Source organism: Hyperolius riggenbachi, chromosome 1 (genome assembly GCF_040937935.1).
Source record: "Hyperolius riggenbachi isolate aHypRig1 chromosome 1, aHypRig1.pri, whole genome shotgun sequence".
Classification (NCBI taxonomy): domain Eukaryota; kingdom Metazoa; phylum Chordata; class Amphibia; order Anura; family Hyperoliidae; genus Hyperolius; species Hyperolius riggenbachi.
This window is the reverse complement of record NC_090646.1, coordinates 147,133,537-147,146,729: the sequence shown is the minus strand read 5'-3', so window position 1 is coordinate 147,146,729 and position 13,193 is coordinate 147,133,537. Positions and strand designations below refer to the sequence as shown.

Genomic DNA, 13,193 nt, shown 5'->3' with positions numbered 1-13,193 from the left:
CAGCAGCGACACACAATGACTGGGGGGGACCCTGGCTAGCGTGGCTGGAGAGCGAACTACCCTGCCTGCCTACCCAAAGCTAAACCCACAGAGAAATGGCGGAGATATGACGTGGTTCGGGTATTTATTTACCCGAACCACGTGACCGTTCGGCCAATCAGAGCGCGTTCGGGTCCGAACCACGTGACCCGTTCGGCCAATCACAGCGCTAGCCAAACGTTCGTGGAACGTTCGGCCATGCGCTCTTAGTTCGGCCATGTGGCCGAACGGTTTGGCCGAACACCATCAGGTGTTCGGCCGAACTCGAACATCACCCGAACAGGGTGATGTTCTGCAGAACCCGAACAGTGGCGAACACTGTTCGCCCAACACTACCATCAATGCCACAGTATTCCTGTAGCCTGTTTATCAAGATGTCATGGTCAACTGTATCAAAGGCTGCAGAAAGGTCTAGCAGTATGAGGTTTGAGCACTCTCCTCTGTCTCTTGCCATGAGCAGGTGGTTGCATATTTGGATAAGGGCAGTTTCAGTGCTGTGGTGTTTTCTAAAGCCAGACTGGAATGGGTCATAACTGTTGTTTTGTAGGATTTTGGCTTCTAGCTGGAGGTAAGCAGCTTTTTCAATTAGCTTGCCCAGAAAGGGGAGGTTAGAAACAGGTCTGTAGCTGGTGCATCTGGGTCCAGGGAGGTTTTTTTGAGGAGAGGCCTGATGATTGCTTCCTTCAGTAAAAGCAGGAAATATCCCTGATTGTAAGGAACAGTTAACAATTTTGAGGAATACCGGTACGAACAGGTCGGGGCAGTTCAACATGAACTGTGTTGGGCCAGGATCCAGGTCACAGGTAGTTAGGCGGAGGTGAAGGAGGATGCTTGATGTGACTTCTTCATCAATTTCTTTGAAGTTTGACCAAGGTGTTACGTTGTCTCTGCTAATGGTCTTCGGCGCTATATTAGGCTCAGATGCTTTAAGTTGGATGGCGGACCTTATAGCGGAGACTGTCTGTGAAGAAATGGGCAAATTGGTCACAGAGGTCTCTGCCTTTCCAATATTGTAGACATGCACTTATAGTATTCTTCTAAACTCTCTTTCAGTTTTGCCTACATATTGGAGCCTGCAAGGGCATTCTAGGAGATATACTATATACCTACTGTTGCAATTATAGAAACATTTGATCTGAAATGTTTGTCCAGTATATCTGCTAGTGAATGAAGTCCTCTTTCTTGGTTGTTTAGTACATGTGCGACATCCCCAAAAATTTTTTACATTTAAAAAATCCTATATCCAAAAAAGTATTACTGATAGCTGGTTGTTTATATAGGGTACTGCTTGTAATCCGACTCTGAAGATTTGGGGCCCTCCTAAAAATAAGAACTTTTGAATCAGGATGATACCATTTATTGGCTAACTTAGAGATGGATAAACAGTGAGCTTTCGACTTATAAAAAGTCTTCCTCGGACTGGTTCCTCCTAAAAATAACATGCGTTTTTTCAGTGAAAATTTCCGTCAAATCAGGATCCAATCTCAAAACCGACCAGTGTTTCCCCACAAGTTTTTCGATGTCCTTATAATATATTGCGCTAGCGCTTCGGCGATTCGCGGGAATTACTCGCTAATCGTCCAAATGAGAACTGGCCCTACTCTAGTCTACATTTTGCAAATCACCCCCTCCCATTTATGCATACAGGACTTCTCACAGGTCTCTCTCTCCTCCTCTGGGACTTACGCCTAGAATGCCGAGTGACAAACAGCTGATGTTTTCCTATTTATGATTTTTATATAGCGCTGTACATAGTACAAAACAAATATAACAACCATGCAGATCAGATGTTTTGGATAAAAAAAATATGACAAGATTAGCTGCGGGTGTGTAATTCAGACACTACTGCAGCCAAAGAGATAAGCAGGATGCCAGGCAATTGGCATTGTTTAAAGCAGGGGTCCCCAACCTTTTCCAGCCCGGGGACCACTTTCTGAGGTGGAGGCGGAGCGCACGACCTAGTGGACAGTGTCGTGCGCAGCAGGTTACGGGGGGGGGGGGGGGGGGGGGGCTGGGGTGCGGCGGCATAGCTAGCATAGTTGCCCCAGTATAGGGAGTTTAGTTACCCCAGTATAGCTAGTATAGTGCCCCAGTATAGCTAGTATAGTGCCCAAGTATATAGCTAGTATAGTAGTATAGTGCCCAAGTATATAGCTAGCATAGTGCCCAGTATATAGCTAGTATAGTGCCCCTGCCCCCCGGCGGCCACCGCTCCTGTTAGCTTATGAGCGGGCGGCCGCTTCCTTTCTTAGATTCCTCCAGCCGCTCTCCTCTTAGCAGCATCTTGTATTACAGCAGCGCGTGCGTATTGTGGCTGCTGTGAGGAGGGAAGGAAGCAGGGCAGCGGCTTCCTGTAGCGGCGATATGCATCACCATTACCATAGGAACCACTGCCCTGCTTTCTTCCCTCCTTACAGCAGCCGCCATACGCGCGCGCTGCTGTAATACGAGATGCTGCTAAGAGGAGAGCGGCTGGGGGAATCTAAGAAAGGAAGCGGCCGCCCACTCATAAGGTAACAGGAGCGGCGGCCGCCGGGGGGGGAGGGGCGAGATGACAGATCCGCCGCGGCCCAGTGGAAAACTGCCAACGGACCAGCAGTGGGCCGCAGCCCGGTGGTTTGGGACCCCTGGTTTAATGGACTACTGTAGGGGGGTAAGGGGAAAAAAAAAAAAAAGTTGAACTTACCTGGGGCTTTTAATGGGCACCCCCACAGACATTCTGTGCCTGCGCAGCCACTGACCAATACTCTAGTCCCCGCAGTGTCCTTGCTCCCGCTGACGACACCAGGAGCGTACTGCGCAGACACAGACCCTACTGGGCCTGCACAATACACTCCTGGTGACATCAGAGGGAGCAAGTGCAGGTGCAGTTGTTTTCTGACTTTAAAGAGAATCTGTACTCTAATATTCTTACAATAAAAAGCATACCATTCTATTCCTTATGTTCCCCTGTGCCCCTCTGTGCTCTGTTTGTCACTCCCTGCTGCAATCCTGGCTTGTAATTAACAGTTTTATGCAGTGTTTACAAACAAATGACTGGCTTCTAACCAGAGTATCATAGGCTGAGAACAGCTTACTGTGTGATCCATGCAGAGGTTGGAGGGGGTGTGTAAAGCTTCTGTCAATGACAAGCAGTGCTGCACATTCCACACATTCCAGCCTCTTGCCAACAGACACGACAGAGGAAAGATGATAAGATTTATTACAGAGACAGTGCAACTAGAAAAGGTTGCAGTAAGACAGGCCACATCACAACAGGTATAGGAACTTATAGAATAGAAAAAATAAGGCTCAAAATTTTGTTACAGAGTCTCTTTAAAGTCAGAAATTCCAAAAGTGAACCAGAGGCAGGCCGGAGCATCGGTGAGTGGCTGCGCAGGCACAGAATGTCTGTGGGGGACCATTAGAAGCCCTAGGTAAGTTCAACTTTTTCCCCTTACCCCCCCTACAGTAGTCCTTTAACCTCCTTAGCGGTAACCCCGTGTGTGACACGGGGTAAGCCGCCGGAGGGTGCCGCTCAGGCCCTGCTGGGCCGATTTACTTAATTTTTTTTTTTGCTGGACGCAGCTAGCACTTTGCTAGTTGCGCCAGCACCCCGATCGCCGCCGCCGCGCGCCTGATCGCCGCTATCCGGTGCCCCCAGACCCCGAGCGCTGCCTGGCCAATCAGTGCCAGGCAGCGCCGAGGGGTGGATCGGGTCTCCCAATGACGTCCCGACGTCGCTGACGTCATTCCGCCCCGTCGCCATGGCGACGGAGGAAGCCCTCCAGGAAATCCCGTTCTTTAAACGGGATTTCCTGATCGCCTATCGCCGGAGGCGATCGGCGGGGCTGGGGGGATGCCGCTAAGCAGCGGCTATCATGTAGCGAGCCCTCGGCTCGCTACATGATTTAAAAAAAAAAATAATTAAAAAAAAACTGCTGCGCTGCCCCCTGGCGGTATTTTTCATACCGCCGAGGGGGTTAAAGAAAATAAATATGGCAGCCACCATATGCCTCTTGCTTCAGGTTCCCTGAAAGTGCCCCTTAATCGGCAAAAAATATTGAATGAATCCTATAGTGGACTACATTACCTCATCCTGAATGTCGAGATGCTGCTCATTTTCCTAGAGGTCCCTCCTGTTCCTATTCCTCTAATTATTCAACTGGATCCCTCTGTCAAATACTTTTCCAGAAGTTCCTCAAGCGACGCCATGTGATTCAGAACTGTGCAGGTACAAGTTCTGAACCGTGCGCACACATCCAGTAAGTACTTGTCCACAAGCGATTAACTGCACACGTGGAGTTGGAAGCTCACCCATGCGCAGTTCAGATTTGCCATGCACTCACTGCACAGAGGAACTTCCGGGAGGCTGGGGAGATAAGAGGCGCAGGCACGTGGAAGGGACCCGAGGACAATAAGCAGCATCTGGATACTCAGGAGGTAATTAGCCCACCATGAACTTTATTCAGTCATTTTTTTTTTCAGAGATTCTGCAGTTCTTTGACCTTTTCAGACACTTATGTTTTTTTTAAATAAGTGCTTGTTCTTAGCAGTTCTTATAGTGTGCCTAATCTTTTGGAGCAGAGGGGATGTTTTTTGTTGTTTTCACTATTGCTCGGCTTCAAGGCATTTTCTGCTTTCCTCTAGGTCAGGGGTAGGGAACCTATGGCTCGGGAGCCAGATGTGGCTCTTTTGATGGCTACATCTGGCTCACAGACAAATCAGTAGGGGTTGATTCGCTAAGCTGCGCTGCTCTGTGGCAGCGCAAGTGAAAATTTCAAAGTAGGCACGCTACTGCTGTAGCATGCACCATTAACTTACTCGTGCTCCCCCCAAAATGAACAGCTGCTCCAATTGTTCCACTCTGGACCCTGTCAGGTCCAGTGACTTTGTAAGACGAGATCCCCACACTTTGATTGGCCCAATACGCTGTCTGTCACTTGACAGGCAGCTTATTGGGCCACAGTGCGGGGATCTCGTCCTACAAAGTGAATTAACCCCCAAGTCAGCTAGCCAGTTGTACAAGCTGTTAGTCGGTATTCCTCCTGTCTAGCTTTCTGGAAAGTTGCTGATGTTGCTAAAACCCACGAGAAGTTGAAGACGTGTCTGACACTGCCGCTGCCCGGTGGATCAACTGTGTACACATCACCATGACAACAGGGACATGAGCTCTCTGCTGCGCATGCGCACTGTCCCAGTTTGAAACATATTGTATGGCTCTCAGGGAAATATATTTTAAAATATGTGGTAGTTATGGCTCTCCCAGCCAAAAAGGTTCCTGACCATTGCTCTAGGTTAACCATGGTTGTCTGATGCTGCAGGGCCTTTTTTGCCACTTTGGACAAATGCCTACTTTAGCCATACTAACTTGTTATAATATGTTTAAGTACTGATGCTATTATGATGGTTAACTAACCATTGATACAAAGTTTACTGTTAAAGGACAAGTGAGCTGTGGGGAATCTCTTTTATACAATACCAGTTGCCTGGCATCCTGCTTATCTTTCATGCATTAGTAGTGTCTGACACCTGAAACGAGAAGCGGCAAATGCAGTCAAACTAAAACGCGATCTGCACGCTTGTTCAGGGGCTATCACTAAAATGATTAGAGGCATACGATCCAGAAGGGCAGCCAGGCGATGTGAATTGTTTAACCACTTAACAACTGAGGGGTTTTACCCCTTCAGCATCCAAGCAATTTTCACCTTTCAGCTCTTTCCATTCATTCACCTATAACTTGATCATTACTTATCACAATGAAATGAACTATATATCTTGTTTTTTTCCCCGCCACCAATTAGGCTTTCTTTAGGTGGGACATTATGCCAATAATTATTTTATTCTAATTGTGTTTTAAATGGGAAAATAGGAAACATTTGGAAAAACAATTTCAGTTTTTGGCCTTTATAGTTTTTAAATAATGCATGCTACCGTAATTAAAACCTATGTATTTTATTTGCCCATTTGTCCTGGTTATTACACCATTTAAATAGTGTCCCTATCACAATGTTTGGCGACAGTATTTTATTTGGAAATAAAGGTGCATTTTTTCAGTTTTGCGTCCATCCCTAATTACAGGCCCATAATTTATAAAGTAACAGTGTTACGCCCTCTTGACAAATATTTAAAAAGTTCAGTCCCTAAGGTAACCATTTGTTTTTTTTTCTATTGTGAATGGTAACAATTGGGGAGTGTGGGAGGTAATGAGTCAATTTAAAATGTAAAAATATTTATATGTAAAAAATGTTTGACAGTAGTTTTACTATTTGGCCACAAGATGGCAGTAATTTTTTGTGAATGGTCCTGTAAGTAGTAAGTACTCTTACAGGAAGTGTAGTGAGGATAGGAATCTTCTTTTTTAACACAATGATCGTGCAACTTCTCCTGAAGATCATTGCTGCAGGGACTTAGATCAAGAACGGAAACTGTGTTCCCGTTCATTGATCTCCGGGCGAGCGGGCGGGGAGAACAAGTGTGGGAGTGCGCGCACGTGTGAGCAGGAGCACAGATAGCGGCGGTGCATATATCTACACCCCGGGCAAGGAAATAAAGAAAGAAGGGGAGTAGATGTACTGTACCCGGGTCGGCGAAATGGTTAAAAGAAAACATATGTCAGTTACATAATTACATAGTTGTTTGGGTTGAAAAAAAAGACATACGTCCATCGAGTTCAACCAGAAAACAAAGTACAACACCAGCCTGCTCCCTCACATATCCTTGCTGATCCAGAGGAAGGCGAAAAACCCTTACAAGGCATGGTCCAATTAGCCCCAAAAGGGGAAAAAATCCTTCCCGACTCCAGATGGCAGCTTCTATAGCCCTCTCAAGTCAGTTATCCTTTAGGCCTAGTGCACACCAAAACCGCTAGCAGATCCGCAATATGTTAGCAGTTTTGGGAGCTGATTTCAGAGCGATTCTAGGTATGTTTAGAGAAGATTTCTAAACATACCTAGCGGTTTTGGGTGCGTTTTTGTGTAGCAGATTACACATATTGTTACAGTAAAAGCTGTTACTTAACAGCTTCTGTAACAAAAATGCCTGGCAAACCGCTCTGAAGTAGCGTTTTTCAGAGCGGTTTGCGTTTTTCCTATACTTTACATTGACAAAACGCTTCAGAAAACCGCAAACGTGCAGCAGGAGGCACGTTTGCGGCTGGGCAAAAACCTCAAACCGCCGGTGTGCACCATCCCATTGCAATAAATTAGCCAAGCGTTTTTACAGGCGGATGCAGCCGGCGGATCGCTCCAAAAACCGCTCGGTGTGCACGGGGCCTTAGAGTGATTTTGCATCTGCTGTGGAAAAATCAGTAGGTACCAGCCTCTCATACATCTATAAAAGATAGTATATTACCCCACAGCACCTCACTGATGTGCAGAATAGAGGTTGGATGTTGTGCGATTCCAATACCTGGAGGCATGGCGTAATAATGACACTCTAAACTCTTATTATACAGGTAAAGCACCTGCAAGGCACAAGTGTGCCTTGCTGACTCACTGCTGGACCTTGCTGTGCCCCATGTACTGCAGACACTACTGTCACGGTAGCTTGTAGGCAGATAACAAGCATCATGACTGTCACATATTACTTAGAATCACAAGTTTTGCTGATACTGTCATTTTGAGAGCCTTGGTCTCCATGAAATAGACTAGACATTCTACAGCTTTGGCAACAACTTGAGATGCCACTTCACATTGGTAAAACAATATTCTTTAGATATATAGAACATGCCAGAGATGAAGAAAAAAAAATGGAGCTGAAGTCAGCTTTAAAGTATACCCATCCTAACCTGAATTGGACATTAAGGCTGCATCCATGTGGCCTATTCACAAATTGCTACCACCCACCCCTCTCGTTTATAAGGAAGTAACTATTGCCCTGTTCGTCCGGAGGGGACATCTGTAGAGTGTTTGAGAAGTAAAGAGAACAGGTTAGGGAGCATCTCTGGATGAAGTCCAAGATATATACAAAAGGGGTGGTATGGAGGATGGATGCCAGGCAGAGCAGTTTAAATTTATGTCTGAGGAGACAGGGAACCAGGGAAGGGATTCTGTACCCCTCGCATCCCTTGCTCAATCGTGATGCTCCAAGACTTCTTCAGAGCAGTCCCTGCTCTATGAAATTCCCCCCTCCCAAAATGAGACTTAACCCCACCTGGAGCTTCTTCCAGCCCCTAGCAGCTGTTTCAGTCCCTCGCCGCAGCTTTGGTTCTCCTCAGTGTCCCACTGATCGCCCGTAATGATCGGCGACCCTCCGGTGGTTGGCTCTTCTGCGCCTGCCCACGCATCCATGTCATCTGGCACGTACTGCGCAGAAGAGCCGACCCGTCGCTGAGTCACCAAACATTAAGGGTAGCCAGCAGGAAACAGAGGAGGCCAAGCTAGGGGCTGAACAAAGTCCCAGGTGAGTAACCATACATTTTACTCCTTGCCTTGGAAGACCTTTAAACACCCATCTGTTCACCATTGTTTACCTGCCATCTTCATGATGGCTCCAGCCCAGTTTTTAAATCTCTGGATACATTTTATCCTAATAATTTATGCTAGACTAGTCCTTGGTATATAAAATACATAAATGCAACAAACCAGACATCAATTCTTACAATGTAATAACCATTTATTTTGGTTTCCTTCATTTGTGGAAGGTGGTGGAAAGCATCCAGGACAGAGATTTTGGTTTTGTAGAATAAGAGTTAAGCATTTAAATACAGTTATCACAAGTCATGTCATCCGGATAAAAATGTCACTATTTGATCTGTGCAATGACTTCTCTATAAAGGCTCTCACCTTAGGATACAGTGCATTGTCATAAATCACACAGGTCTTTACATAGTGCAAACCATTGTTGTGCTTGTTGTACACAAGTCCCTTGTGCCTTGCATTTATATGATTAAAAAAAAAATCAGTGCAAGGACACCCCAAAAAAGCCTTAAAACTAGTGGTGCTGACGAATCCCTTTGCCTTTCCAGCAAATATAACTGCTTTAATATGCTCCAACATTTCCCTTTAGCAAGTAGATATAACCCATCAGACATGTCAGCAATAATTGCACTTTTAAAACTTTACCAGACTGGTGGCAAGAAAATTGCATTTTCCCAGCCCTCTAGCAGCTTTGTCAATATGTATAAGTGGTCTCTCACAGAACAGGAACTACTGGGCTTATTTAATAAGGCAGCATGCAAACCTCCCAAAAACCAAAAAGTCTCTTTACTAATCCACTTGTCACAGTGGATGACACTTAACGTGACACAGTTAAGGGCCTGTTTCCACTTCATGCAGATTGGATGCAGAAAAACGCCAATGAATGTCTATGGGCCTGTTGCCATTAAACGTGGTTTTTCTGATGCATATTTTCCCATAGGCATTCATTGGAGTCAGTTTTTCTGCATCCAATCGGCATGTAGTGGAAACAGGCCCTAAGAGTTAGGGCAGGCATGGGCAAACTTGGACCTCCAGCTGTTAAAGAACTACAAGTCCCACAATGCATTGCAGTAGTCTGATAGCCACAGCCATGACTCAAAGGCAAATGCATTGTGGGACTTTTAGTTCCTTAACAGCTAGAGGGCCAAGTTTGTCCATGCCCGAGTTAGGGCCAGCAGATGCAAAACTGATGGAATGCATCTGCCTACCATGTCAGTTTTGCATCCGCTGTAGTGTGAACCGGCTGTAACTGCACTTTGTGGTGGGCCACTGGTGTTTGTGATACATGTGTAGAATAAAGTTCATTTTAAGTGTAAATTTATCTAAAATTGTACATATCAAATCCAACTAACCTAATTGAATAAAAGCCATAATGTGTTTTAGAATGAAAGGTAGACTTTGTGATTGAAGTGCTTTCCATGGAACGTGTGCTCCATAGAACCTTTTGGTTTTAAAGGGCAACTCCACTTTTGTACAAAACTCCATACCATATCTCTCATAATTATACAAATCATTTTGTAACTAAATGCTATTTAATACAATCTTTCCACCTTAGCTGCAACTATTTTTTTCTAGAAAACGTGCTGAGAACCACGGCAACAGTATACGGCGTAGTGTTAAAGATACCCAGAATTCTCTGTCTCCCGGAATTCACAAGTCTGCACCAGTCAGGAAGTAAAGTTACTCTGTGCACACATACAAGGTTTACTGCAGTGACAAAAGCAGCACATCCACAGGTATGCTGGGTATGCAGCAGTTGGGAGTAATCAAACCTCTTCATATGTTTCACACGGCTCTCAGATGTTACAGAGTACAAATGTTACTGAGCTAGGAGTGAAGTGCGTATCAGTGCAAACACCAAAGTGATCACAGATATTTCATGGTACTGCAGCATTTTAAAATATAAGGATTTTAGAAGGCTTGTTTTTTTAATAGAGGAAATTGGAGCTACGGTTCAAATCAAATGAATATTACATTTCCAGACGAGTAATGGCAAGCTGTCTGGGGCTCCAATATTAGAAGTGTCAGATATGTTTATTGAGGTATAGTATAACATGCAAAGTGCAGCACCCAGTGCTAGGCTAGGAGCGATAATCATACTGATCGCTCTAAACTGCTGAGATGGAATGGAAACTAGCTAACTGCTGTGGGTTTAGCCAAGATCAGATAGCTGATCAGCTAGCTTATCAAACATACTGACAGGTGAGAGTGAAAGGGATTTTTTTTCCAAAGATGCATCTTCCTATAGTGAGAGTTTCAATTCGGTGACTGTATGTGAATATAATTCTCTAGCCATGTCACATTTGGTAACTGAAAAGAAGCAGACAGTTCCGTCCAACTGAAAGGGTTTAGTAGTCTTTAATTAGTCCAGCCCAGCATGAAAAGGATTCAGTCTGACCTCATCCTTCCTGCACTTTATGCAGAGATGGATTAAGATGCAATGGAGCCCTAGGCAAGGTAGTAGATGCGGTTCCCCTTGTGGTCCTTTTGGTAAGCTGAAGTGGAGAGAGGTCAGAGAAGGTGACAGGTGGGCCCCTTGACACATACTAGGCCCCAAGCACCTACCTAGGTTACCTGGTAGATGATCCAGCTCTGACTTTATGCTGCCTTGTTAAATAAGCCCATGACTGGTGAACATTAACTAAGCCTGGAAGCAGTGTGGGTAAAGTAATGTGAAGTCATGATATGGATAAAACATACCTATACAAATTTCCAATAAGCCGGTTACATTCACAACTGCTGGCTCATTTTGAGCATACAAACATCCAATGCAATCAGCTACAGTGAGGAAGAAAACAGATTGGGAGATTGACATTCATATTGGGGGAAGTCCAAATGACAAATCACGCATAGCCTTCCTTCAAGGTTTAAGGCCAAGTATAAATATTCTAGGTCCCAGCAGTGCTGATGAAAATGCAGGTGACCAATAAGGCATTGCAGAGATGTCTTCCGTATTATTCCTATGACCAGCTAGAATTGAATTCGCTGTTGTGGATGATTAACAGACGATGCTGGAAAAGGTCATATTATACTTTGTTATTGCCATACAGTTCATCAATCTGTTTCTGGAAGTATTTCCGTAGCTCTGGCCTCTTTGCTTTCAGTGTGGGAGTCAGCAAGCCATTCTCAATTGAAAACATTTCTGGGTGCAAAGCAATATCTTTTACCTAGAAGGGATGAGAAAATTATTCTTTAGTCATAGCATGAAAATTAGCACATAGGACAACCAAGGCATACCCCAAAACACAGCAAATTGGATTGCCCACTGAATTGCTAGCATGTACTTTAATAGCTCAACCTAGGAACTGTAAAGTTGTTAAAAAAAACAAACAAAAAAAAAACTGATATAATGAATTGCATGTGCAGTACAGATAATTAATAGAACATTATAATTATTAGAACATTAGTAGCAAAGAAAATATTTTCATTTATATAGCTTTTTTTGTTTATAACATTGCATCATTCTCTAATATTTGCAGTTTACAAACTACACTCTGCATTTTAAAGGAGAACTGTAGTGAGAGTTATATGGAGGCTGCCATATTTATTTCCTTTTAGGAAATACCAGTTGCCTGGCTATTCAGCTAACCCTCTGCCTCTAATACTTTCAGCCATAGGCCCTGAACAAGCATGCAGCAGATCAGGTGTTTCTGACAAATTTAGACAGATATGACAAGATTAGCTGCATGCTTGTTTCTGGTGTGATTCAGACACTTTTTTAGGCAAATAGACCATCAGGGCGGCCAGGCAACTGGTATTGCTTAAAAGGAAATAAATATGGCAGCCTCCATATCCCTCTCACTACAGTTCTCCTTTAAACCATGAAACAGAGCAGAACTAATGACCCTTTGAACTTCTTTACAGGACAATCTTATCTTTCACGGTTTCTATGATGAACAAGTGCTTCAGAATAGCACTCTAGCGAGCTCAGAGAAGCTCTTCTGCATAGATAACCTCCAAAGTTTCTTAACATTTCCTGTACCATACAATACGAGGCTAATATCTGTGCTACTAAGGTTCTATTTCTTAGCTGTACTACTCACACACATATTCATCTAATCTATCCATCTTTATATCTATATCCACATTTTATAAGTTTATTTTCAATTCAGATTCCCTACAATAAGGGTCCCACTATCAAGGGTTGGGGGTGCAGAGGAGTACATAGCAGAGAAACAATCTACAGAAGTCTGGAAACTGAGCCTTTCTCTGGCTTATTACAGCCCTTATACACAAAACTCTTTAGTAGATATGCACAGTAGGAATTTAAAGAAATCCTGAGGCCAAGAATGATTAAAATAAACACTTACCTAAGGAGAGGGAAGCCCTCATCTTCCAGAGGTTTCCCATGCTGTCCTCTGCTGCTGACCAGACCCTCCAGCTGATAGAGGGTCTCGCTCCTCTTTTGGCATGAGCGGCTCCGGCTTACTGTGTGGGCACATTACGTCCACCCTCATGTTTGAGGAGGAGTGCGGCCCGATCAGATTACCAACAAACTCTTGCTGCTCGAACACTATGGAAATCCCTACCTCCGCCCATTAGGGTTTCCCCCTCGTTCAACATCTGGCCCTCAAAACTCACATTTTCACTCTGGCCTTCCCAACTTCACTGGTGCTCTAAACCAGCAGCTGAAGTCTGATCCATTACCTTTCATGTCCCTACCTCTCCCTCTAGAGAGTAAGCCTTTGGGCAGGGCCCTCCTCATGTCTCCTACCGGTTCATGCACCTCCAATACTGTACACCCATCCTATGGAT

General features: G+C 44.6%; 1 protein-coding gene across 1 annotated transcript in view; it reads right to left on the bottom strand.

The window, feature by feature from the left end:
* Positions 1-8,613: 8,613 nt before the first annotated feature.
* Positions 8,614-13,193, bottom strand: part of ACSL1 (acyl-CoA synthetase long chain family member 1) — a 137,598-nt gene continuing 133,018 nt past the window's right edge. The window contains exon 22 of the mRNA XM_068273498.1: positions 8,614-11,605. Within this exon, the coding sequence (XP_068129599.1) occupies positions 11,465-11,605 (141 nt within the window). The 3' untranslated portion in view covers positions 8,614-11,464. The remainder of the gene's footprint in view (positions 11,606-13,193) is intronic.